This window comes from Xiphias gladius, chromosome 20 (genome assembly GCF_016859285.1).
Source record: "Xiphias gladius isolate SHS-SW01 ecotype Sanya breed wild chromosome 20, ASM1685928v1, whole genome shotgun sequence".
In the NCBI taxonomy this organism is placed as follows: Eukaryota; Metazoa; Chordata; class Actinopteri; order Istiophoriformes; family Xiphiidae; genus Xiphias; species Xiphias gladius.
In genome coordinates, this window is record NC_053419.1 from 2143965 (window position 1) to 2171866 (window position 27902).

A 27902-nucleotide genomic window follows, 5' to 3' on the forward strand; every position below is an offset into this window, starting at 1 on the left:
TTGGCCATTCAGTTACTATAAAGATATGGTCTGTAATTTTTCCATGTGAATGCAACGCTAGCAAGCTACCGCTACAAGCCCTTCACACGGTGATTTACAGAGTACTCTCCAGAAGCACCCTGGACTATTTATACTTTATGTACAAAAGACATACTGGTAGTCTTCTTCACTGCTTCAAAGACTTGAAATGCACATTTAACATGAACAAAAAGGCACAGAAGCATTCAGACAGATTACACATGACTCAGGTCTGTCTGTGTTCTTACTGTGGCCTGTAGCCACCCAGCTGAGGCATGTAGCTGGAGACTTGTGCTGCTGGAAGCCAGTCAGCTGACTGGTCATCTGTAGGTGTTGTCTGCTCAGAGTCCTCTTCCAGGGGACAAAAGTGCATAGGCTCCAGCACCTCGTGTCGCTCCATCTCCAGCTGATTGAAGTCAGCAGGATTAGAGCCGTCTTCATTCCCTACAGTGTGTGTAAAGCAGGGCTGTTGGGGGAAACGATGGGACTGTTTGCTGCCCTCTTGCACCAACATGTCTGGGTTCTCCTCAGAGTCCAGAAGGGGCTGTGTGGACTCAGACCTTGAAAAAATGGCCTGTTGTGGTTGAGAGCTCGGGGTCTGACCCTTGTAACCATTGGAGGCCACCACTGAGGAGTACTGGACGGTGCTCGCTGTGGTGTCAGCCATGTCGCCGCCCTCATCGCTGTCAGACACACTCTGGCGAGGTGAGGACATGCAGGAGGAGCCACCGATGCCGCTGCTGTGCTCTTCAGACAGATACTTGTCTTTCTTCAGAGGAAGACTGGTCTTATCCTCCTCAAACACAGACTTTCCATCACACACATTAAGGACACTGATGCCAGACAGACAGTTCTCCTTTGGTGTCTCTGACTGTAGAGGAGCACAAGTTGAAGAGAAAAGTTGAATTACAAAATCAGTCTAAAAACAAACAATACTTGAAACTGATGGTGTTTTATTATCCACAGACATATGTGAAAGTCAGTGTCCACATTAGTTCGTTTTAATGTCAAAATTCCACTATCTGACACTATCTTTTGGATAGTGCCATATCAATTTCAATCCAACTACAAGAAACTTTGGTAATATTGCCCAAGATAAATAATGCATTGAGTGCATAATGCTTAAAAGCACAAACAGGACCTCTGTAAGTAACTGTATATGACAATAATGGATTTGAGTCTTGTCAGCAGTCACATTTCTCTGGGAATACCAAGGATGCTTTCAAATAGGCCCTAAATTCTCCAGGAATTTCCCAGCAGCTCTGTGAAGGGTGCAAACAGGGAAAGTGTGGGTCAGGTGGTTACAAATCTCCCCCACTGAAGCCTCAAAGACTGCCTAACTGCTCTGTCCGCTCTCTTCTGCAGCACTCAGCCCCCTGGATGAACCCTTGAGCTGTATCTACACATATCTCATGTCTTCATGTGTTTCAAAAATGTTCAGCATGCTATATTTTGTAAGAAATGCCCTTTTTTTGTGTCACTTTTAGGGAAGGCAGATCAGATTTAAGACCTCATTTTACAGTGGTACTGTACGTGCTGGCAGAAATAACAGCGATAGAGTGGAAAAAGATGGCGGCAGCAACACTGAAAAGGTGGAGTTTAATGATCTCTTCAGGTTGTCCCTCTATTGGCCATATCAGCCACTGATATCATGAACCTCATCCCTGTATAAGAGCTTTTATCTGTTTATCAACTAATACCTACTAACTGCTGACAAATCTAGGGACACTCTCGCTCTATTATTCGAGAATATGGAAACATTAGTATCAGTGTGAATAAAAATAACCGTAAACTTGAACTTTTTTTTGATTATCCCTTACATATTTCATGAAGGCAACGGGAGATGTAATTAAGCAGGACTACATGAAACATGTAAGCGAAAGAGGAAAAGTCCTGAAACAAACATCAGCACTAGTGTTTGGACAGACTGAGGTGTTTTGTGGGTGTCCACTTCAAACGAGGTGTGCTGTGCGTTTATCAACAACTGTCTCTTCAATCCCGCACATTAAGTATGGTGTGCCTCAGGGATCAATTCTGGGACTAATTTTATTTTCCCTATACATGCTACCACCGGCACAAATCATTCATAGATATGGTATTTCTTTACAATGTTAGGCTGATGATACTCAGATGTAGCTCCCTGTCAGGCCCACTGCCCATGGCATGCTGAGTTCCCTGCAGGACTGCTTATAAAAAGGAAAATAAAAGTGGAAAAGTTTCTCCAGCTTAACTCCAGTAAAACAGATCCTGTTATTGGCTCTCAGCACATTAGTAGACAAATTCTGCCATCTACTGGTTCTCTGCTGGTACGTGTCAAACCTGTTGCAAAAAAATCTTAGTGTTTTATTTGATAGTAATTTAAATTTTGAGGAGCCCACCAAAAAGCTGGTCCAATCATGTTTTCATCATCTTAGAAATATTTTAAAAATACGATCTTTCCTTACTCTTAAAGACACAGAGACCATTTTATATGCTTTTATGCCTTCATGCCTTGATTATTGCAACAGCTTTTTTACTTATCTAAGTCAAAAATCTATTCACTGAATCCAAACTGCATAGAATTCAGCTGCCAGGCTTCTAAATAGAACCAAGAGGCATGACCACATCACTCCTGTTCTAGCTTCTTTACACTGGCTCTCTGTTTCATATTTAATTTTAACATTTTATTAAGGCATCTTCACAACCTTTCACCCAGTTAGGTTTATGACCTTTTATTAGCATATGAGCCAGTGTGTAGTTTGAGATCCTCAGGCAGAGTGCTATATGTTCCAGAGACTCAGCTGAAAACGAAAGGGGACAGAGTTTGTAATTTATTTTGTCTTCTTATTCTGTTTTTAATTACCCTTTTATAATATTTATCTTAAACCACAGGAATTGGTTTTAAATGCCTCAGGCTTATTTAGATGTTCCTTCGTGAAAGTTTTCTTGGGCTTCCAGACCTCGACTTGACCTCTACCATTAACTGCCATTTCTTAATTACATTAATACATTTATTTTGGCCTTATTTTGAGGAAACTGCTACCTGAAAATGATTTGCCATTTTCTTACAGCCTTCTCCTGCTTTATGGGCATCAATTATTTGAATTTTCAGAGAACTAGGCAGCTGCTTAGGAGGAGCCCATGGCTGCTGATTGTTGGGACTAGGCTTGAGGAGTCAAAGTATTTATACAGCTTTGAAATATGCATCAGTTGGCCTTTCCCAGCGATGATTGTGAACCAGAAGAGAAACCCTTTCATGCCACTGTATAATATAAAAAAGGAAAATAAAAGTGGAAAAGTTTCTCCAGCTTAACTCCAGTAAAACAGATCCTGTTATTGGCTCTCAGCACATTAGTAGACAAATTCTGCCATCTACTGGTTCTCTGCTGGTACGTGTCAAACCTGTTGCAAAAAAATCTTAGTGTTTTATTTGATAGTAATTTAAATTTTGAGGAGCCCACCAAAAAGCTGGTCCAATCATGTTTTCATCATCTTAGAAATATTTTAAAAATACGATCTTTCCTTACTCTTAAAGACACAGAGACCATTTTATATGCTTTTATGCCTTCATGCCTTGATTATTGCAACAGCTTTTTTACTTATCTAAGTCAAAAATCTATTCACTGAATCCAAACTGCATAGAATTCAGCTGCCAGGCTTCTAAATAGAACCAAGAGGCATGACCACATCACTCCTGATCTAGCTTCTTTACACTGGCTCTCTGTTTCATATTTAATTTTAACATTTTATTAAGGCATCTTCACAACCTTTCACCCAGTTAGGTTTATGACCTTTTATTAGCATATGAGCCAGTGTGTAGTTTGAGATCCTCAGGCAGAGTGCTATATGTTCCAGAGACTCAGCTGAAAACGAAAGGGGACAGAGTTTGTAATTTATTTTGTCTTCTTATTCTGTTTTTAATTACCCTTTTATAATATTTATCTTAAACCACAGGAATTGGTTTTAAATGCCTCAGGCTTATTTAGATGTTCCTTCGTGAAAGTTTTCTTGGGCTTCCAGACCTCGACTTGACCTCTACCATTAACTGCCATTTCTTAATTACATTAATACATTTATTTTGGCCTTATTTTGAGGAAACTGCTACCTGAAAATGATTTGCCATTTTCTTACAGCCTTCTCCTGCTTTATGGGCATCAATTATTTGAATTTTCAGAGAACTAGGCAGCTGCTTAGGAGGAGCCCATGGCTGCTGATTGTTGGGACTAGGCTTGAGGAGTCAAAGTATTTATACAGCTTTGAAATATGCATCAGTTGGCCTTTCCCAGCGATGATTGTGAACCAGAAGAGAAACCCTTTCATGCCACTGTATAATATAAAAAAGGAAAAATAAAAATAAAACTAAAATGTAAATAGAAAAATACACCTCTAAAGGATAAAGTACAATTTAACAGCACCACAAACTACAGACTCCAAAATAAAATTTGGAGTAGACTGCATCTGTTTTGGCTGTTGCATTCCTTCACTGCTGTGGTATACATAAAAATAATAAATTGTAAATAAATTAATAAAAAAGAAAAAAAAAAGACAAGTACAAAGACAGTAAAGTGCAAGTAGTATTAAGTTATTTATTTTTTTTAAAGTAATAAAGTCCTAATAAGGTAGTTGTGTGTGTGTGTGAGTGAGACGAGAAGGATATTATCAGTTTATCTATCAGTCCTATCTATAGGCTCTCCAGATTTGTCTGCCAGTTGTCTGTCCTTGTTGTGATGCACTAAATATGAACAGTGTAGGCAGATTCATAACACACCCACATCAGGATCAAACATCCATCAAACACACACAGCCACAGCATTACTGACTGTCAGTTTAACATCGGGAAACTAGAGGCCAAAGTGTTTTATGGGACGTTTACATTTTCAGAAAAGAAGGAGCAGCCGGTTGCAGCTGCTCCTGTTTATTTCCTTGTTTTTCCAACTTTTCTAACTTTTTGTCAGACTTGTTTAAATGTTTACTAGCAACTTATTAAAGCTATGCCATCTCTACACATGCTAGTAGGGAGAGTTGTAGTCTGTTTTTTTCCATCGCGGAATTAGTTTGTAGTGAGTGTAGTCTTACGTGTTTACATTCAGCTACGCTACCGTTGCGTGTAAACTCTATGGTCACATTGTGTACAACAGGGACCATCTTGATCGCGCTGCAACTGGACAGCATGGCGACCAGAACAACGGATATCCCTGCAGAAAGGATGACGTCAGTTTAGAGGTCACACAAAGGATGCAGAGGAGGAACGAAGAGACGAGGGAAGGGAGCTGGGTCCAGACATCAGATTGATGGAGAGGAGCGTCTCTCCCCTCTGTCATCGTGGGCTAAGTGAGATGACTAATAAGATGGACAAGCTACCAGCCCTTGTGAGAAATTGGAGGGACTTCTTTGAATGTAGTGTTTTGCGTTTCACAGAGAAATGGCTATAGGAAGGTACTCCGGATCCCATCGCTACCATCGATGACTTTCAGGCAGTTCGGGTAGACAGGAATAAATCCGAGAGCGGAAAGAAAAGAGTGGCAGGCTTATCGCGTTTTGTTAACAACAGATGGCGACACCTTGGTCACATTACTGTAAAGGAACTTTTCTGCAGGCCGTACATTGAACTGTTAGCCATTGGGTTAAGTCCATACTACATTCTCAGGTAGTTCTCACTCGCCATCTTGTTTGTTGTTTACACCCCCCCTCCGTGCTAACCAAGCAACTGCGTGTGACGTCATCCACTCTATTCCCACGAGATACCTGACTCTGCATCCCAGTGCTTCTACATGATTTCCGGGGACTTCAATCACATGACAATGGAAAAACTAATTTTGGCACATTTGCATTTGTACATTTTCATGTAGGTTTTCTATTCACTTACTGTGTATTTATTATTATTACAATTTTATAGTTGTTTTACTTTTATACTTTTTACTTCCTCTTTGCTAACTGCATATTGAGCAATTGTAACAAAGCAATTTCCCTGCAGGGACCACAAGTTTTTCTTATTCTGATTCTAAAAATTGACCAGTAGGTATCAGTACATACCAATGGTTTAGATTTTTTTTTTGCCAAAGCTTTAAACGGATCATCATATGATAAATTACAAATTTATTTTCTCTGTGCTAAAAGTTTAAACTCTGTTTGGTAGTGTTCAGCCTAAAAATAGATTAACAGCAGGCTTGTAAAACAGAATAAGGACCTGCGTGGACAAAGATATCAATTAAACACTCTGAGGTCTTTTAACTGCTGCAGCTGATCTACTGAATGTTTGCTAGTGCGGTTGCAGTGGTCAGTCCCAGTGTGACTAGGTCAAAGTAGGCTGGAGCTGGAAAACACCATGGAGTTTGAAATATGTGTTTTATCCAAGTAAACCTTCTACAGATTACACTTTTATAGTATGTAGATATAAAGTATATTAAAAACTGTACACGCTGTCACCCTTGTGTGTCAGTGCAAATGAAGTCCTTACTTTCAAAGGATAATCAGGAGACCAGTTTCCAATGGTGCTCTCTCCAGGGTTTGGAATCTGAGGCCAGAAGTTCCTTTTGAGCCTATATGAGAGGAAAAACTGAGGGGTTAGATATCATTTTAGGAACAATGGATTGAAAGCTAAAAATACCACTAATATAATCATTTAAAATGCTTTCATTCTGAATGTGTATGAGCAGTGAGTTTTACAGGTTCTCATTGCAGACAGGTGAAAAGTTAAACTGTGCACTGTTATGTGGATATGCTTAAAATAAACTACTTTATATGACCACATCTAAGGGTTAAAAATACTAAAACTAAACTCGAGGGATGAGACACATTAAATAGCACAAATGGGAACCCTATGCTGCATACTTTCAGACTCTCCTCGAAGACATTCTTTGTGAGCTTCAAACCCTGCTCTGAGAGACAACAACATGTTCAGGTGTTTAAGTAACTTACACATCTTTTTTGTAGAGACAGAGCAGCATGGTCATGACAACAACAAACAGAAAGCCAAGGCTCACTCCTACCACGATGAACTCAATCTCTCCTGGTGCTGAGGCAGAAACAGAGGATATTTAGAGAGGACAACATCTGATTGAAAATACAACCTTCAATCAGAGCAGCTCAGCTGCTGTTTAGTTGCCATAATGCATGTAACTATATAAGGCCAATCAACATGTGTGTGAACAGATTTCACCGGCACTGCTTGCAACCCTCATCACTTTACTTATCTCCTGGGTCAAAATCTTCTTTTCCTTTGGTACATAGTTTCTGTATGTATATAATATATGAGATATATGAGATGCTTAAGATGCTTATCTGAAAAAAAAAAAAAAAAAAAAAAAATCAAAACTTGATTGTGTTTTTGAGGAATAGCAAAAACACAACCTTAAATTGATGGTTTAAGCAAACATACAGGAGGAAATTTACTGAGCTTGAGACAAAAGATCAGGCATTCAAAGTTTTGTCTCACCACAGTTTTTCTATTTAGTGGGGTATTTACAAAGACTACAAATTTACCTGAGCCCAGTCACAGATCATGTGCAGCCAAATAAGATCTAATGGTGTATTTTTAAAGACAGGTTTTTTTGTCAGTCTGGAAAGGAACAGATCAGTTTTCTTTGTTGCTGAACTAAACACCATAGGTGGTAGAGATGGAGTATTACATATAAGCTCCACCAGATCCTCTGCAGTATCAGTACGCTAGATGTCAGTCCTTTCCAGTAGGAAAGGTTACACTCACCATATTTCAGAGTGGTAAATGAGTGATTAAAGCCAGATTTTGAGCCTTGGATGGTTGAAGCGTTGATCCAAGTGTCATATTTGGTGTTGCCTGACAATGACTTCAGAGTGTATGAGGTGGTGTTAGCTGGCACTCTTACAGCTGCAAATGAGCAAAACAGATATCAGCAAGTAAGACTAGAAGTTAGGATAATGTCAGTAAAACCATTCTTGCAATCTAATACTACATAAACAAGGTTTCAAGCCTATTCATAAAACCATTTGACAGGAACATACCATGTACTTCAGTCCCACTTGTATAAAATAATGTGTAGTGTGTGATGAAGCCTCGCCGTCTTTGCTGGGGAATCTCTGTCCACACTAGCTCAGCCTCGTTACGTCCTGGTTTACCCTTCAGTCTAACAATGGGGCCTTCCAGCGGAGCTGCAACCAAGAAAAGCAAAATCATGCATGCTAATCATACAACTGTGCTTTTCCTGAGTTTAAACATACACTGTCTTTATACTGATGAATTGTGGTAAAATCTGTGGTGGAACTGGTTGAAATTAACAACATGAAAATTCAAATCTAGCAGCAGCCATTCAGACTAAGCGCTTTGAAGTGAACTCACTGGATGTAAAAAGGAAACAAGATGGGATTTTGTCTGTTCGTGAGGTTGAACAAGTAAAGAAGCAAGTATTTTGAACAGGCATGTGACAGGTCAGCTAAAGGAAGGGAGGAACTGGCAAATGAGGGGAGAATTAGGAAACCCAAAATTCTAAAACCAGGGCCAGATAAAACGCTGTTTAGATTCTCAATTAAAACTGTATGTATGTACAAAGCAGACGCATTCTATCTGTCAAATGTATAAAGCTGCACATATGCCCATTTCTGTTTTATAAATTCCAATCATTGTGGAACTAGTCACATTCGCACAAGCCCCATTTACACTCCCGCAGTTTAAAAAAAAAAATAAAAAAACAAATAGATGTAGAAACGCCTTTAAGCATCCGTCTGAATATCAGTACATGCCCACGCTCCACCACTCATTAGAACTGTCACTGAGAAGAACAGCAAAGAAGAAGTTCATTTTTACCAATTGTGTCGCATTAGTGAGGTTCTCCAGCACCAGAGCAGCTGTCATTAAATATGACTGTATGCACGGCTATGGATATTTATAGTGCCCGCACTACTAACTTCTCACACATATCTGTAAACCATCATCAGGTGTGTGTATAGTCAAGACTGAAAGTATGTGGACAGTTACACATTTTTTGTTCTTCAGGCTCTGAGCCTCACTCCTCATATTCACAGAAAACTCCACCTCAATCTAAATGGCAACTCTCTACTCTTAGTCAACTCTGAGCCACGTACGCTTTTTCTGTGGATAAACTAACACTGAAAGTGTTTAGTAGCCAAGTGTGTAATTACTTTTGAACCCCTAAACTTTGGTCACAATGTGTTAGAAAGGCTGTATCTCCCACACCGTTCTTTCTATATTGATGTTAAGTCACTCAAATTAAAGCTGAGACTTGGCACTTTAAAGTAGTATTCGTTGATTATTTCAGATTAAATGTGCTGAAGCTCTCAATATCTCAATCGTCATTATTAAATGTTAGAAAGATGGTCAATGATTTATTTCTAGAGCTCATACAGAAACAGACTTTACAAAGTAGATTACTTCACAGTTAAGGATGAAATTAAAAGATCACTGATGGGGTAATAATAGCTCAAAGGCAAATAAAAATAATGATGGATTTCATTTCTCATAAACAGCTTATAAATGAGCCTTTGATCAAAATGACAGATTACTGTATAGATTTTAAAAACAATAACACGATGACTGAAATTAGGAAAACACCTAAACGCACACTGTTTTACTTTGAGACTGATTCTCATTGTATATTTAATAACCTCCTTATCACTCCACCTGTGGCTATACAAAACTGTATGTACACTTGGACTGATTTGTGTGTGAGGTGACACATTCTCACCGCAGCTTCTTTATAAATAGCAGTTTGTGTGTGGAAAATGGCGAATGCATGGTTTCTGTGCGCATCATTTATACATGTGGCCCAGCTTGCTGTATATTTTGTGGAGCTGATAGTACCATGGGAGGACACAGGACAAATAGGCTATGGAAGTAGAAAGGTGAGACAGAGTTGGCAGCAGTGGTAAAGGAGCGTGGTAGGAAACCTAAGGTCCATCCAGTGGAGGCTGGCTGTAGGAGTTTTGTTGGTAGATTAGTTTTTTCCCTGATAACTGAACTGCATATAAGAGGGCTAAGCCTAAAGAAGGCAGTGAATAGCCCCCTTTAAATTTAACGGACAAGAAAGGACCTTCCGTACAGTACTGAACATGATGGTTGGTCAATTGGAGCCATGTGACTGCTCAGTGGGGAGGGCCTCCTTTACTTTTTAGTGATGCATACTGGCGATGTGTCATAATTTAGAAAATAATTTTTCAAAATATTCGACCAGACAATACAGTAACTGAACTAAAAACAATAATTAACATTTAATCGATTATAATTAACCAATGGAAAACTCAGATTTAATCAGGCAGTATATAGGGATGCGTCATGATTTTTGAATTTTGGAACAGTCATTAAATTACAGTGGCATGAAGCTATTTCTGTTACTGTGAGGGGTTAAGTGAGTAATAACGGTGGAATTAAAAGATGACCTGATTTCCAAAAGGCATAAAGTTAAAAATGGCACATTTCTAATGGAATTATAGAGAGATTACTTTTTAATTTCCATCTTTTACAGTTTCAAAATAACAAATAGGAAAAAAGTGTCAGAAACAAAAGTTTGGGCACCCTGCATGGTCAGTACTTTTTAAACACTCCCTTTGGCAAGTACAGCCTGTGAACGCTTTTCATAGCAGCTATTCATATTTGTGCAGGTTTCGCTGCACAGTAGAACAGTGCACTACCACTCAAGAGTCTGCTAAATATTGCTGAAGGTCTTCTGCAGTCAAACAGAGGTTTTGATTTGCCTTTCTAGCAATCCTACAAGCAATTCTCTCTTAAGGTTTTTTCTTGGTCTTCCAGACCTCAACTTGACCTCCACCATTTCCTGTTAACTGCCATTTCTTAATTACATTACGAATTGAGAAAACGGCTGCCTGAAAAGGCTTTGCTATCTACTCATAGCCTTCTCCTGCTTTGTGGGCATCAATTATTGTAATTTTCATAGTGCTATGCAGCTGTTTAAAGGAGCCCATGGCTGTTGATTGCTGGGACAAGGTTTTAGGACTCAAGAGTATTTATAAAGCTTTGAAATTTGCATCACCTGGCCTGATCTGCTTTGAATATTTACAATTCAAAATGCAACGGGTTACTGCTTACAATGAGTATGTTATCTTACCCCCTTGCTCCAGAAAGGCTTCAACACTTGCTGGCTTCCCAGTCCATCCAGAGTATATTGGATACACTGATATAGTGTAGCAAACAAACTTCTCAAGGTTACCTAGATTTGGCATGGAGATCAAAAGTTAAATTAAACGTTAGAGTAAAATCTATACACTCAAAAAAAAAAAAAATTATTTAGAGTAGAATGAAGTATCAGTGAAGTAGTACTCCACCCAAATCTAGCTTTTGAGTACGACACACACTGTAAGCTAGAAAGGTTGTTGCAGTAAGTTGGTGGTTTCCTCTTTTGTGGAGAACAGCTGCAGTCAGCTTGGATTTACAAGTTTTCATAGTAATAATAGGAACTGCGCCCTACAGTAGCATATTGCTCACACCATGGCCAAAAAAAGGGTTTCATTTTGTAACGAGAAACTTTTCTAAATCGTAACAAGATCCTTTCATTTCCGTCAAGATTTTTTTCATGTCATAAATATGTCATTACTACTTTTTAAAGAATAACCTCTTATGATCACAAATCAATTCATCATTATATAATCAAAAAAATATCATTGTTTTGCAAAATCAAAATCAGCGAGAGAAAGTGCCAATGACTGGATTTATATGGTTTGACTAAGTTTTTTTTAATGCTTGGGATGAGAAATGGCATCATCCATCCATCCTTTATTTATTGCTTAACCTGTGACGGGTTGTGCTGGTTGGGATGGGGGTTGGACTTTAATTACAAATTATGAATACTTTACATCACAACTAACCATTTAGCATACCATGCTGCTGTTTTAGAAATCTGAAATGTATCTTAACTACTGCTCCATTTGGTGAGTGTAACATACTACAAGCACAGAGGAATCATGCTCAACGAATTGTATGACAAGTTTCTATGACTGTTCAGACTGAAATCCATAACAAATTAATATTGGTTTTGGAATCTATTGTCACTATATACATTCAAGCTGACAACAGTCTGCTCTGATGGATCAAATTCCATAACTTCTACAGTAGTTAATTTTCAATAAGGTCAGATTTTGGGTGAAATATCAATTTAATGGTATTTTGAATTCATATCACAAACTTCACTCAGATACTTTGGTTTTGTTATTATTCAGAAGAAAGATTACCTCTAATTGCAGTGCGACTGGTGCTTCTGTTTTCCCTCTTCCAATCTATCTTGTCACCAGTGACCCACTCCACTACATACTCTGACACAGATGTATTGTTGGGGGGTTTCCATTCTAACAACAGCTGGCCACGTTCAGGAAAAACCCTCAGCTCTTCCACTGGGGCAAGCTCTGTAATACAAAACACACACGTGCATGAAAATACACTTGATATCACATTATTGATAAAAAGTCTTCTCATAGTTTGTTTCTTTTTCTTTAAGTAATTTTTCACCTATCTAGCCTTGATTTAGACCAGAGTTGATTTACTGACGATGTCATGCATAATGTAACTGTGATGGGTTAAAACTTATTAGACCTGTCATGTACACCAGCTACCTTGTGCCCTTTCGGTTTCAAACTTGGCAAATTGAGTCCAAACTCCTCACAACAACAGGATGCGGTACACTCTGTTTGCAGCTTAAACAACAGGTGTCTCACTCACATCAGCAGCTCAGCTGGACTCTTGTAATTACGCTTTAAAGAAACTTTGTCACCTGTTGTGTGACCAAATAATCTCAATTTAATAGCATTTTTGGAGATAGGAACAATTTCCACAAAATATTGTCTGTACATCTGTTTAAAGTCCTCCCCAAGTTAATCTGTGGAGTTAGCAGTGACAAGGACTACAGTGCAAAGGGAAGTGAGCATATAGGATTATTAGCTGTGTGGTGCAACAGCACTATCTGCACGTCATCAGACAAGATGCAGCAGCAGCGTACAGTCCAGCCTGCTGTTGAAAGCTCGGCTGCAGTTAGATAAACAAAGCTTGAGTCTCTGCTCTGGACTGATGGTATTTTGTGGGAGGCTTTGTGAATCAGCTCATTAAGGGTGAGACACAATAGCCATGTGATGCAGCATGGCACATATGTTATGCATGACACATGGATGTCCATGTCAATCGAACTACATATTTGGGGCCACCCTGATGGCCTAGGGGTTAAGGCAGCAACAATGAACTGCAAATTCACTCGGTTCAAGTCCAGTTGGCAACCTTTGTTGCATGTCCTTCCCAATGTCTGTCTCTCATTTCCTGTCACTCTGCTGTCCACTTGAAAATAAAGGCAAAATACCCTTAAAATCCTTAAAAAAAAATAAAAATTGGACTATGTTGCCCAGTCTGAAGGATAAATAAATTTGAAGTACTGAACTGGATTCAGGAGTTCGTCTCATTTGGTAATGCGATTCCCACCTGAAACGCCAATTGCTCTTGCTACACTACTGGATGGCTCTTCCTCATCAAGATATGTTTACCTCATCTTTATACTACTAGGCTGTGGCTTCCTGAGGTCCAGATATTGCTACATCTCATTGCAACATTCTGCTCTTCCACTGACAACTCCACAGAAAAATAAGTGCTGTCACCAGAAGAATTATATATGACATGACATTGGTATATAGTGTTGCGGCAAATACGCCCTGCTGGCGAGAGAGTTTACTGAAAATAATACTTGCAGCGGATTAGATTATACATTGCAGGTATTCCTTTAAGAGTGCGGCCTGTAGCTCAGTTACCGTGGATACCTACCATGTGTTTTTTCAGGGATGGCTAAAAATGCTGGAGCAGATTTCCCCATAGAATTGCTGGCGGTGACGTACACTTTGACGAATTTCTTGTCAGCCAGATGAATCTCTTTAAGGAAAGTGATCTCCCTCTGGTTAGAGCTGCTGTCTGCCTCTGACCTATTGACTGGAATTCTCTCCCAGTCCAAACTTCCATTCTTGACTTTATCCTTTTGGTTTTGAATCTTTATGTCAAATCTTATTATCCTCCCGTTGGCAGACACAGGATCCTGGCAGGACAAAGTCACACACTGTACGTTACCTTTCAGCATAAAGTAAGGAAGTGTAACATTACCAGGTGTTTTACAGAAAAACAACTGACTAGACTGCAGAAACATTTTTCCTAAAGAGAGTGGGAACGCCATTATCTCAAAGAAACCATTTAGGTACATTTTAACATTGCCGTTGTGCACTCTGTATCCAACTCTTTTAATGATGATAAAAGCTACTTTAGAGGAAATGTAAACTTTTAACAAGTCCAGGGCCTCGGTGAGCACTTCACCAGTAACTTGTCATCGTCTTGTGGACTCCCAGCTTTCGTCCTGTCAGACAAAGTCTCAGTCTTATGCCTTTAAATTGTGAAACAGTTAAGTACTAGTTTTTCAGGTAGTCTTTGGCATTCCATTTCAGAAAAAAAAGAGTCCACACTTCTTCTATCCGCACCGACATTGTTTTATGAAAATGTGGAATACTTCATCATAGTTACTGGACAAATCTAAAACTGTCAAAACTGTTTCCCGAGGTTAGTCGTGCATGCAATTGGTGCAAATCAACCCCAGCCACTCATGTCTATAAATTCTGGTAAAGTAGTAAAATAAAAGAATCCCGACTTAAAATATTTTCATTAATTTTGACCTGTCCTGGCAAATCACTTCATCGATGCCCCTGCTAGTCATTTTTGTAGTTAAGTCTCCTACACTTTCCCTCTCAAAAGGAAAGGGAGATTGTAGTGCCTTTTCCATGCTTCTTGCGTGACATCCTATTAAAATGGAAAGCGACGTTTTTACCCAACTTTATACCATGGGTTCATGACTTAATATTCAATAAAAAAAATAAAAATTAAAATAAAATTTTATTTTTAAGGGGTTCCATAAAAAATTCTGCAAACAATGGAATCCTTTCCTGGTTCACATTGAAGAGAAAGTCCTACTGCCTGCTGCTCTGTAAACTGCCTTTTCTACTGAGAATTGTCACCAGTTAGTCTTAAGCCCTTGCTACTACAAGTGTCACATTGCCAGCAACTTTAACTATAATTTGTCTGCATCCGTTTTGTTAGATTTGTAAGGCTAATTTATAACCATTTTCATTTTTTTCTCTTTTCTTTTTATGGTGTAATAATTTATCTTTTAAAATTGATTTCAATGTTATGCCATCATTGTCATTTTTCTGTTATGTAAAAACTAATTTAAAAAAAAAAGCTACTTTAAAAAGGATCAGGGTGGCCTTAACCACAATCTGAAATTGTTGATTACTTTGTTACACAGAACTCCATTGTCCTCCAGGTTAATAACACATTTAATCAACACAGTGAGTGGAGTATATGCTAAAAACAACTCTGCAACTAAATTTTTCATTCCTGACAGTAGCTCTATGGTGGGGCCGAGTCATGCTCAGGCAACAGTTTCTGTGTTTACATTGCTCTGCTAGTTTATGAAGCAAAAACAAACTACACTCATCTTTGTCAATCACACTGACGGAATATGTCATCAAATGCAATGCATGCGTTTTTAATAGCTCATATTTAACAATTTAAACTAAATAATAGGAAATATCCAATTGATTTGGGTGTGCTTTTGTGATTTTGACTCTGTTTATATGCACCTTTGGAAAACTGTTTGATAAGATAAAATAACAGCAGAATCCTGTTTTTGGTAACAGTTTTGTTTGTTGTCTTACTCTGAGTCAGCTGAGGAAATCATTTTCAGTATAATTTCTGTCTCAACAATACAGAGTTTGAAGTAGGTGGGAGACTCCTAAGCATTGCTTCATCATGAGAAAATACACATTCCCACAACTCCAAAAAGGTGTCTGATCTGTCAAACCCAAGAAGTAATGAATAAAATAGTCGGTTATCTGTCTGGTGAAGTACAGGTCAGTTGAAGGACATGAGACCCGAGGTGTAAACATGATAAATCCAAGGTGAATTCTCTCAGCACTGCCTTTCCCATGTTCTAAATGCTGAATATTGCTCCACACAATCCACATTTTGAATGGTCTTTTCAAAGTGATGTAACAATATGTATCATCTACGCGTCGCCTGCACCGTAGAGTGGATTACATCCAAGACAACACAATGTACTACTGTGGCTTACTGAAGCTGGGAACATAACTCAGTGATCGTTTGTGTTAAGTGTTAAAATATCTATGAAAATATTTGCCATGAATTTTCAAAAACCGTGAAAGTCAAAATGAACTTTTTGAAGATTGTGAGCGTACGAACCCTATCTACTGGGTCTCTGTACTGAATGCCAAAAGACGGAATTGATCTGATCCCCTAATTTGAGTCACAAATATGAAATTTGAGGTTAATATTAGGAAAATAGCATTTTAAGAGTTGAGAGCATGTTAAGTTTTTCCAAATTTGTGAAATACTGTTAGTATATGTATATAATACTCTGTTACTTGTAGTAAATTCATAGTATGTGAATAACTTTTCCTGAAAGTGGGGGCAAATCTTTTTTTACAAGAATAATACTTTGTTTTTTCACATTTAATTGTTTTTGATGTTTTTTAAAATGCACAGTAATATTATTTTTAGTAGGTGTAATAGTTTTAGTGTTAAAATTGAATGTCGTGGGAATTTACCTTGCACATAAACCGCACTCGTCGTTCATTAATGCTGTCACCCTCAGCAACGATTTTCCATAAATCCGGTTTACTTGTTGGTCCTAGGCCAAAGAAAAAGAAAACGTAAATAGATGTTTTAGTCTACCATATGAACATAAAAGGAAAATCATCACAAATATCTTCCGAATATACAACTCAACATTAAAGTGGGCAAAGTGAGCAGATTCAAAGATTCAGCAAGTTTTGTTCACCGGTGTAAATCTGCATTTTTGATATTTCTGTCAATGCATTGGGGAGTGATCAATGACGCTGCATGAAAATTTGCCCAAATTGTGTTTGCCTACCTGCACATACTGTGGCAGTCAAGTCAAATATGTTACTTCCTTTGAATGGGGAATAGGACACATTTTCTGTAGATTCTGTCATCTTAATTTGATGTCAGTGCAAGAATGGTCTCAAGGAATCAGGACTCGTATTGAATCCATCAGGTTTAACAAATTAATAAGTACACGATATATTGATATGAAGACCCTCAATTATCTTTGAAGACCAAATTGTATTTGCTGGTGAAATATTTTAACGTAGTGAAATTAGTCTGAATGGCAACCATAATACCCACGTTTTTCTGGTGTTCTGTTGGTAGCGCTGGTACTCCATTCGCTCCACTGACCGTAACCCTCTTTCGCATTTTTGCAGCGTACTTGAGTGACATAAACTGTGTGTGGTTTGAGGTTCTGGAGTCTGAAAGACAGTATGTCCCTAGCAGTGTCCACAAGAGGTACCTAAAGGACATTAAAAACATCTCTTAACAATTTTGTAAATTAATAATTACAAAAGACAAACAGCAGACTTGTCAGTTTACCAGACATCCACACATAAGACAACACAAACAAACAATATTCCCCTGACTAAAAAGGAGAAGAGACACACAAAGGCAAACCCTTACATTGACACGTGTTAACCACTTGAGGCTGCAAACGCACCTTGAGCAGCTACTCTGTTATAAATTAAGCACAGGAAGAAGAACTGCTGTTTCTGTTGACAGAGTTGACAGCGATGCTAGCAGCTCTGTGAGGCTGTACTTAGGCACAGCATTGATTTGAGCTAAATGCTCAAAGCATCTTAGTAATGGTAGCATCCTAATATCTTTTAATTAACACTAAACACAAGCCACAGTTGAGGCTGATAGGACTGATATTAGTTTTGCAGGTATTTGGTCACAAACCAAAGTACTGGGCAAATTAACATTTTGACCTGATGATTTCACTAAATGAAAAGTAAGAGGATCAACAAGGTTATTACAATTCAGCCTGATGGGAACATGAATGTCTGAACCAAACTTCATGGCAATCCATCCAATAGTTGATGAGACATGTCACTTAAAACCACAAATGTCAACCTCATGGTGGCGCTAGAGGAAATGTCAGGTCATCCCAAAAGTCAGCAGGGTTCATCCTCTGGACACCACGGATATCAGCACCAAGTTTAATGGCAATCCATGGATAGTTGTTGAGCTATCTTAATAAAAGCCATAAATTTCTATCTGCTGGTGGCACAAGAGGAAAAGTCAGGGGATAATCAGTCATTCAGATTCATCCTGTTGGGACCATGAATGTCTGCAAAATTTAATCTCAGTTGGTCCCGTAATTTCAGTCTGGACCAAATTGGTGGACCAACTAACCATCAGACCAACAGACCATCACTACCCCTGAGCTTTTCCACTAGCATGGCTGAAAAAAAGACTGAAGCAAAGAGGTTCACAGTGATTTGACTGGGGCATCCTGATGGCCTAGTGGTTCAGATGTAAACCATATATACACACACATCGTCCCTTGTTTGATTCCAGCAAGGGACATTTGCTCTGTATGTCATAACCCTCACTCTCTCCTCGTTTCCTGTATATATTGTAAACTTTTTCAATAAAAAAGGTGGTGAAAAAAGCCCCAAAAAGCCATTTTTTCAATGACATCTGACACATTATAACGAACTCATGAAAGTATTCCATGAAAGTTAGATGGCATAATCTCAGATAATAAGCCATGTGCTTCTGTTTACTTATGGCGAATGGCAAATTTAGTGTGGACAATGAACAAACGAAGATTTATTTTAAATTTTAGAATTTTTATGGAATGTTTTATTAAATTATTATTTAGTCATGTTAAATACTCAGTGACGTGAAAAAATTTGGGGATCCCTGGTAAAAATTTCTGTTTCTGTAAATAACTAAATGAATAAAGATGATCTGATCTCCAGAAGTCCAACAAAAGGCATGTGCTCCTTTAAGCAGCTGCATAGCACTACGAAAATTAGCCGTTTTCTCAATTCGTAATGTAATTAAGAAATGGCAGTTAACAGGAAATGGTGGAGGTAAAGTTGAGGTTTGGAAGACCAAGAAAACCTTGAGAGAATTGCTTCTAGGATTGCTAGAAAGGCAAATCAAAACCCCTGTTTGACTGCAAAAGACCTTCAGGAATATTTAGCAGACTCGAGTGGTAGTGCAGTGTTCTAGTGTGCAGCGACACCTGCACAAATATGACCTTCATGGAAGAGTCATCAGAAGTTTGCAAAGCTACATCTAGACAAGCCTAATGCATTTTGGAAACATTTTAGAAATTGCTGTGGCCTGATGAAGTTACAATAGAACTTTTTGCCTGCAACGAGCAAAGGTTAGTTGGGAGAAAAGAAGGCTGCAGAATTTCATGGAAAGAGCACTTCTCCAACTGTTAAGCACAGGGTTGGATCAATCATGCTTTGGGTTTGTATTGCAGCCAGTGGCACAGGGAACATTTCACTGATAGAGAGAAGAATGAATTCAATTAAATACCAGCAAATTCTGGGAACAAACATCACACTTTCTGTGAAAAAGCTGAATATGAAAAGAGGATGTCTTCTACAACAGGACAATGATCCTTAACACACCTCAAAAATCAACAATGGACTACCTCAAGAGGTTAAAGCTGAAGGTTTTACAATGGCCCTGACAGTCCCCCGACCTAAACATCATTGAAAATCTGTGGATGGACCTCAATGGAGAAGAGCAAACAAGACAGCCCAAGAATCTCACAGAACTAGAAACCTTTTGCAAGGAAGAATGGGCGAAATCAAGACTTGAAAGACTCTTAGCTGCTTCAAAAAGCTTTTACAAGCTGTGATACTTGCCAAAGGGGGTATTACTAATTACTGATCATGCAGACTTTTGTTTTGTAGAGATATATTACAAGTGTGTCAGACATCTTTGGTGATTTGGTTTGCCTGGGACATACCAAAGATTAGACTCAGTCTGTATTGTTTTGATTCCTCTTCTCCTACAGGCAGACTAGACACAGGAAGTGCATTGCTGCCTCCAGCCAATTAAAAACTCAACTTCTGTTGATCTGATTGGATCAATTCATAAAAACAATCAATGATAGTAGAAAGCAGACAGCTGACATTATCACTTTTCAAAGTCGTTATGACTGAGACTTTTACATATGTACACACACACACACACACACACACACACACACACACACACACACACACACACACACACACACACACACACACACACACACACACACACACACACACATACATTTGTGCACTGATAAATTACTTTAAGTGGCAGAAGGACACACAAACATACTTACATATGTCCAACTCTGAGATCCATTTGGGCGGAATCTGATTTGATACGTTAATCCCAAATTTTGTTTACTAATAGGACGATTCCAGTTTATGAGAAGGGAGGTGGGAAAATTCTCTGGAATGACTTTGACATCTGCTGGAGGGTTTGTTTTCACTGCACAACAAAAGACAACAACATAAAAAAAAAATAATAAAAAAAACACTCAAAAACATGCGAGATGGCGATCATCATCATCATCATCATCATCATCATCATCATCATCATCGTGACTACGGTGAATACTTGTCGTAGACCAGTCTAGATCAGAACATGCAAACATTAAGATGGCAGTAATATGAAAAAACTTTAGTGTAGTACAATATTCAACTTACCAAAATAGCCAGCATCTTTTTTCAGATGCTCAGACTCTATTGCTCCGAGTTTATTGTGGGCCTCCACCCAGATCTCCAGTTCCATAAAATTGGGGAAAACGTTTGTATTTATTTGGGCACTGTTTTCATGAGTTGACACATTATAGCTGGCATCACTGTTGACAAAAGATTTTAATACCATTTAGATGAACTCAACAGTAATGACTACACAACAATAGATACACTTGAAACCCTTTTAATATTCATATTGAATCAGTTCAATCAAATGCTTTGACCTAGGTGTAATGCATTAACAAACACACAAATATGAGCCCATCTCAGATATGGAATCCGTGACACTGCTGGCATTATCTGTCTGTTGATAAAGAGTAACAGTGATGTCTCTCAATAAGACCAATGAGGAGTGGTGTCCATTCTCTCACAGGCTGCAAAAGTGACTGAATGTAAAACTTAACATTGCAGCTGTATGTGTGGTTAACTGTGGCTTGATTGGCGATTATTGTCAAAGTTTTATCATTTATATTAGTGTGACATGTTCTATACCGTTGCCTATTCATAGTATAGTTCAACAGTTTGTGTCCAAGCACTGTTAAACATGACAAGACATTAAGTTATGTTTCTTTCTTAATTCCTATAGGTTTTCATGTGTTTTTGCATGTTTGTCATCCTATAAGCAACTGGAAAGAAGGAAAGTTTACTTTTTTTTTTTAGACGGTCTATTGATTATTGGGTTTTTCTTTTTCTTAGCACAACAAAAGGACAGGGCTTACACAACAAAAGGTTGATTTAGCATAAAATAACAGTCCTTTATTCCTGGGACTTGAGATAAAATCCCAAGCACATCAGGAAATCGGAGAAGACGGGGATCCCAGGTTGGAAATGTAATAATATGATTCCTTACATTCCGATTCAGACCATAGCTTTGTAGTTATCTGCACAAGGTAGAGCACAGAATGAAGAGCCGTACATAATTCTGGAAAGCAAACTGTTAGTACTTGTCCATTTGGTCTGAAGCCACTATAATCTGGTTTGACTCTGGCTGCATGTTGTCCATCTCTCTCTTCCCTCCCGTTTTACATTAAAAGTCCTCCAGCTACTCAAAGGGCACATTTATCCCCCTATCCTTATGCCCGTTTAATTTGAAGCAACTATAGGAACTGCTGGGTTGCAGTGAAAGCAGCCTTAAGGTATGGTCACATTACATTTCTGTCCTACAAATGTTGGCCTGTTTCCCCATTCACCTCTATTGAGGCCCGTACAACAGACAAATTCAAGTCTTGCTAATATAGATCACTGATAAATATTTATCGGGGCCAACTCTGGGGCCATTTCATCAAAAGGAAATTTAATGTGACCATACTTTAACAAGGACATTCCATCGCCACCTGTTTATTAACAAGCAAGTCCACACTAGAGTTTGGAAGGAGGAAAACCATCTGCACTGGCCTGTATGAGTTGAATGGCACAAGTCCATTGCACATCTAACCCCCAACATCACATCTGGTAGGTGGTGCTGTGGCCAATTCAAATGGTATGCATGATTGCATTTGCCCTTTACTGCATTAAAATGTGTTTGTCATGATCCACATAAGATATCCGCACAATTATCATAGGTCGATATATGTTGACCTAAATGACGTCAGAGATAAAGTGAGGTACATAAGTATTTCGACAGTGACACAATTTTCGTTTTGCCTCTGTAGACCCCCACAGTGGATTTGAAATGAGGCTATCAAGATGTCACAGAAGTGTACACTTTCAGCTTTATTTCAAAGGTTTAACAAAAATATCGCATTAACCATTTCGGAATTACAGCCATTTTTATACATAGTCCCTCATTTTCAGAGGTTCAGAAGTAACTGGAGAATGGAGAATCGACAATTGATCAGTTTCAATCAGCCAGTTGTGGTCCTTTCCCTCGTTATCTCATGACAAATAAAGCAGATAAAAACGGTCTGGAGTTGATTCTAAGTGTTGAATTTGCATTTGGACGCTTTTCATGGGAACTCTCAATATGCGGTCCAAAGAGGTGTCAATGCAAGTGAAGGAAGCCATCATTAGGCTGAAAAAACAAAAAACAAAAACAAACCTATCAGACGGATGGCAGAAACTTTAGGAGTGGCCAAATCAACAATCTCGTGTATTCTTTAAAAGACTGGTGAACTGGCAACACCAAAAGACCTCGAAGACCAAAAAAGAAAATAAAAGTGGATGATGGCAGAATTCTCTCTCTCTCTTCACAACATCTAGCCAGGTCAACACTCTCGAGGAGGTACGCATATCATTGTCAAAGTCAACAATCAAGAAACGCCTCCATAAATGTAAATAAAGAGGGTTTACCACAAGGTACAAACCACTGGTCACACTCAAGCACAGAAAGACAAAATTAGACTTTTCCCTAAAACATCTAAAAAAAGCCTGGGACAAGATTCTTTGGACAAATGAAACTAAGATTAACTTGTACCAGAAAAATGGCACGAAAAAAGTATGGAGAAGGAAAGGAACAGCTCATGAGCCAAAGCATACCACATCATCTGTCAAACAAGGTAGAGGCAGTGTTATGACATGGGCATGTATGGCTGCCAATGGAACTGGGTCACTGGTGTTTATTGATGATGTGACTGCTGCTGGAAGCAGCAGGATGAATTCTCAAGTGTACGGGGCTATGCTATGTGCTCAGATTAAGCCAAATGCTACAAAATTGATAGGACAGCGCTTCACAGTACAGTTGGATAATGATCCAAAACATACTGCGAAAGCAACCAAAGAGCATAAACATTTTTCAGCAGATGACCTCTACTGTCCTCAGTAAATTATTTACTGAAGACAAAACTGAAGGCAGAAAGACCCACAAACAAGTGAAGGCGTCTGAGGTAAAGACTTGGCAAAGCATCTGAAGAGAAGAAAATGTCCATGGGTTCCAGACTTCTGACAGTCATTGGCTGTAAGTAATTTTCATCCAAGTATCAATTATAATCCTTTTATTTATAATAATGTTGATCTTTCCAATTACTTTTAATCCTCTGAAAATAAGGGAATATGTATAGAAATGGCTGTAAATCCTATACAGTTAGATATTTTTGTTCAACCCCCTTGAATTAAAGCTGAAAGTCTGTACTTCAAACATCTTGATGGCTTCGTTTCAAATCCATCATGGTGGTTTACAGAGGCAAAATTACGAAAACATTTTTCAGTGTCCAAGAGAGTTATGGACCTAACTGTATACTTATATATCTCTGATACATACGGTGTGTAAACTTTTAATCCTTTAGGGAAGTATGATGGAAATGTCAGTGTGTTATTGAGTCAAATTGTCGTTGTGACTTGAACAAAAAAGTGCCTCGGGAGCTTGCTCCAACATGACAAATGTAGAATTAACAGGCTGTTTACTGAGTGAAGAGCATTTCTGAAAAGGTCTAGACCTACATTCAACCCCCTCTTTTTTTTTTTTTTTTTTTTAAATGAACCTTCTTCCAACTACTTTAACAGCTAGCTTGACTTGCTTCCACCGCGCTTAGTGAATCAAAAACAGATATATTGCCATAATTTACATATAATGCCAATTCCAAACAAAATTGGCTATGATGCAAAAACATCTAGAGGTGTACTCACGTGTACACTAAAAATAGCGTGTATGTTGTAGGGACATCTGTTGTTTGACGTCCTACTGGTACCCAAGAACAGCTGATGTTTGAAGAGATGAATGTTTGGCGCTGAAGTGCGATACAGGACAGATTCTCAGGCTTCCCCGGACGATCTGACATTGGGTCAAACAGACATCCTTTTATTTTTTTTATTTTTTTAACTTTTTTTTTTTTTCAGAACTATGTGTGTCCCTTATTTTCATAGACATGGCTATTTAAATATTTTTAAAAAAAAAAAAAGGACATTTCAGTGAGGGTAGAATCCGTTTTAATCAAATATGTGTTTCCAGTATTTTCACTGATTTTCTCAAGGGGTTTGTAAGTTCAGATTCATACGGAGCCCCCCTTTTGGTCAGCTGAGAGGAGAGGGGGAAGGGAAAGAGGAAAAAAAAAAAAAAAAAAAAAAAGATAAATCTGTACTCTTTGTTAGCAAACAGACTCGTCACCTGATTAAAATCAGACAACAAGGAATGGTAAATATAACATTACATGATGAAAGCTGTGAAGAGTCCAACGCAAAACAAAATATAGCATTAAATCTACCCTTAAATCTAGATAAATTGGACTTGCCTGGCAGATCCAGTTTTCATAAAAATGCTCCATTGTTCTCTGAAGAAAGAAGTTGTTTGCAAATAATAATACCAAATAAAAATAATACTAATCTGAGGGCACGGATTAGGAATCTGACAGCATGTATTTGCAAACCAAGAGTACAGATTTACACATGGCTTTCTTTTCTCAGCTGACCTTAGGGGGGGGTCCATAGAAGCAGCCTACATTATTCTTGCCCCACGGAAAGTTATACAAAAAGTGAACACATTGGAAACATTTTGTAATCATAAACAGCACTTTAAACTTAAGCCTGTGCACACTCACAACTACGGTGCATCAAATTTAAAACAGGATGTAGGTCTGCAATCTCTCATGGATGTTTACAGCAGACAGATTGTGTAATAACTTTAATATCTGCCCTTACTTTCCCTTCTAATAAACTGTCAGTAGTAAAAGGTGATCATAACTAATAAAAGTAATGGCCAAACCTAAGAACATTAAATACAGGTAGTTAGAAAACAGCTACAGGTTTTAGCTCCCCACCCCCAACACTAAACCTCATGTCTATATCTCAACTACCATTATCAAATAAACCCAAACAAACGTACAGCCTTTTTTGAGGAGGATTCCGTGAATAAATTTGCCTTCGTTCAGGACAACATAGGCTGACACCTTCTTGCAGAGACAAAATAACCATGAGCTTTTTTCACTGGTGACATGAAGAGTGACATTAAGAGCTGATCTGTTGATCTTGGTGTACTGTTCCTTGGGTACAGTAGTCTTAGACAAATTCCAGTAGAGGTCATCTGCAGTAACTTCAGCTGTGTTGATGACCATGCATGTAGCCATGAAAGTAGTCCCAATCTCAAGCACTGGAGACTGCGGGGCTATCACCAAATGGTTGTCATTTTCTGAAGACAAGCAAAACAACACTGTGACTCAACATTCAGAAACAAACTAAGCCAAAGCAATACTCCTGAGTAGTGTGACTGCTGAGCCAGCAAATACGCCACAATTCCTCTCACAGTCATCACAAGCCATTAACACAAAACCAATATTAACATTTGCTGTTTAGTTTGATGAAATGTGACTGTATTCCACATTTTGATCCAACTTTTAACTCGAAACTGTATGGTAACATGGACACAGAGCACATATTCAGCAAGGTTCAATAAAAGGATATAAGCCCACAAAAAGCAGTGGTCATTACTGTCGATACAACACAAACAAACAGAGGAAACACCTCCAACACTTTGACAACACATACACAGTTAGGAAAGTGCACTGCAAATACAAAAAACACCCCCACCCCCCCCAAAAAAAAAAAAAAGAAAAGCAAAGCAAAGCTTGCTCTAGAGACAGCTACAGTGAGCAGAGCAAGACAGGACACACCTGTAACCTAATCTCATTTAACAGACAGGGGGACCACCTTGTGGAACAACCAGGTACTGTTACAAAACCACAGTGCATTTTCTGACTGTTATACTGCATTCCCTTAACATTAGCAGAATGGGAATAACAGAAAGACACCCATTTTTCCAACCTTATTCTAACCTTGTAGTCACAACAGATAAAGAGCCTAAATTAGCTGTATAAAAATGAGCTGAAAGGATCGTATTAGGCCATAGTAGATTTTATTTTGATGTAACTGCCAGCAGTGGTCCATTTGTCCTATAGTTTAAGTGACAGAGGTGCCTCTGGTCAGCCTTTACCAATACAAATACTGCCAAATGGTTATTCCAAAAAGTTATTCCAATTATAAACAGTTGTTGGCAGTAACGCACCAAGAAAGCCAGCAAAGATGAGGAAAACAAAAACAGCTACCAAGAAAACAGATGTCAACAATTCAGGTTTTAAAACATTAGTCAGCTTTGCAAATGTTTTATGAGGAAGGAAATGCATTCAACACATTTGTTAGGCCTCAAGGATACCACACAATGAATCTTGTTGAGAAAAATTGAATGTAAACAACTGTTTCTTTACTCCACATGGTACCTTAAAGAAGCAAGCAGGGCAAATATCTTTTTCAAGGTAAACATACTTGCTTGTCATAGCAGGAAAAGACAAGTGTAACTAATAGTATTAATGTGTCTCAGTGTGCCATGTCAGACACCCGGCATATACAATATCAAGGCCATTAGATTGAGGCATTTAAATGGACTGCAGTCATTATCAATGTTATTAGCTCCAGCCTGGGCTTTTCAAGCTGTCACGTCAAATTACAGTAAAAAAGATATACTGCACAACATTAGCAAGTGTTAATGTTACTGTGTCCACCCCAGGGCAGCAACACATTCGACATTTAATATCCAGACAACGATATAGAGACCTCTGAGATTACATAAAGTTTGGTGTTAAAATGCCCACTGAAAGACAATACTCCCCATTACTGTCAGGGGTTAAAAATTTAAAAATGGTACTGACCACCTCTAGCAAGTAGAGCAGAGCCAAGGCAAGCTAACACCAGCAACTGGAGCACTCTCGCAGACACCATGATGATGACTGGCTAGGAACATAAAAAAAAAACAATGTTAGAGAGAAAAAGGTAAGTTCAGTCTGAACCATTCAATCCTTACAAACTTTGTAACTAGTCTCATTAAGGTATCAAGGCGTAACGGCGACGTTAGCTTCGTAGTAGTAATTCGGCGAAGATACTAAATGCTGGATAAGAATTAATTACAGTGTCGACTAACAGCGGCTAAAATAAATTCTAAGAAAGTAAAGCAGAAAAGTTGATTTAGCTTTTGGCTAATGATGTACAAAGTAGTCACATTGTCGCAAATGAAATATTTAGCACTGGGTGCTTATATTTTCATCCACGCCAGCGCCATATTGTGTCCGCAGTCAAAAGCAAGAGGTTTTTACTTACCTAACTGGCGTCAATTACGGTCCCTTTAAAACTCTTTGCTAGATCAGTACCATCAGTTTTTTTTAATTGCAAAACCCTACAATAGTCGAAACAACTTGATTAATTTAGGCTCTCGTTAGTGGCACGTTCCTGCCATGTCTTGAATAAGACCATCCACTTCCCGTCAAAGAAAACTTGTGTCGCAACATTTCGTGGCGCTGCGCAACAATTACACGATCTTACACAATACTGATGGAACGAAGTCCTTTCTGTTGAGTGTTTGCCCTGACGCTGGTAGT

At 38.5% G+C, this 27902-nt stretch overlaps 1 protein-coding gene across 2 annotated transcripts; it reads right to left on the reverse strand.

Annotated features, from left to right (window-relative positions):
- Positions 1-122: 122 nt before the first annotated feature.
- On the reverse strand, positions 123-27901 carry il6st (interleukin 6 cytokine family signal transduce). Of its 2 annotated transcripts, XM_040157370.1 has the most exons (16): positions 27625-27901; positions 27180-27261; positions 25364-25666; positions 24172-24316; positions 20560-20714; positions 20190-20341; positions 17180-17342; positions 16579-16661; positions 13739-14003; positions 12172-12342; positions 11052-11153; positions 7978-8124; positions 7703-7843; positions 6916-7012; positions 6455-6536; positions 123-889 (listed from the first exon to the last, which is right to left on the reverse strand). In XM_040157370.1, the coding sequence occupies exons 2-16, from the start codon at positions 27247-27249 to the stop codon at positions 263-265; spliced, it is 2703 nt and encodes a 900-aa protein (XP_040013304.1). In that variant the 5' UTR covers positions 27250-27261; positions 27625-27901; the 3' UTR covers positions 123-262. The 2 variants fall into 2 exon arrangements, with proteins under 2 accessions (XP_040013304.1, XP_040013305.1); XM_040157371.1 differs by lacking the exon at positions 25364-25666.
- Position 27902: the final 1 nt, after the last annotated feature.

Coding starts and splice junctions, on each gene's coding strand:
- il6st (XM_040157370.1), bottom strand. CDS start 27,249: ATGGTGTCTGCGAGAGTGCTCCAGTTGCTGGTGTTAGCTTGCCTTGGC. Junction 25,667..27,179: donor TGCTCTACTTGCTAGAGGTG/GTCAGTACCATT, acceptor GCTTGTCTTCAG/AAAATGACAACCATTTGGTG. Junction 20,342..20,559: donor AAAAGATGCTGGCTATTTTG/GTAAGTTGAATA, acceptor TTTGTTGTGCAG/TGAAAACAAACCCTCCAGCA.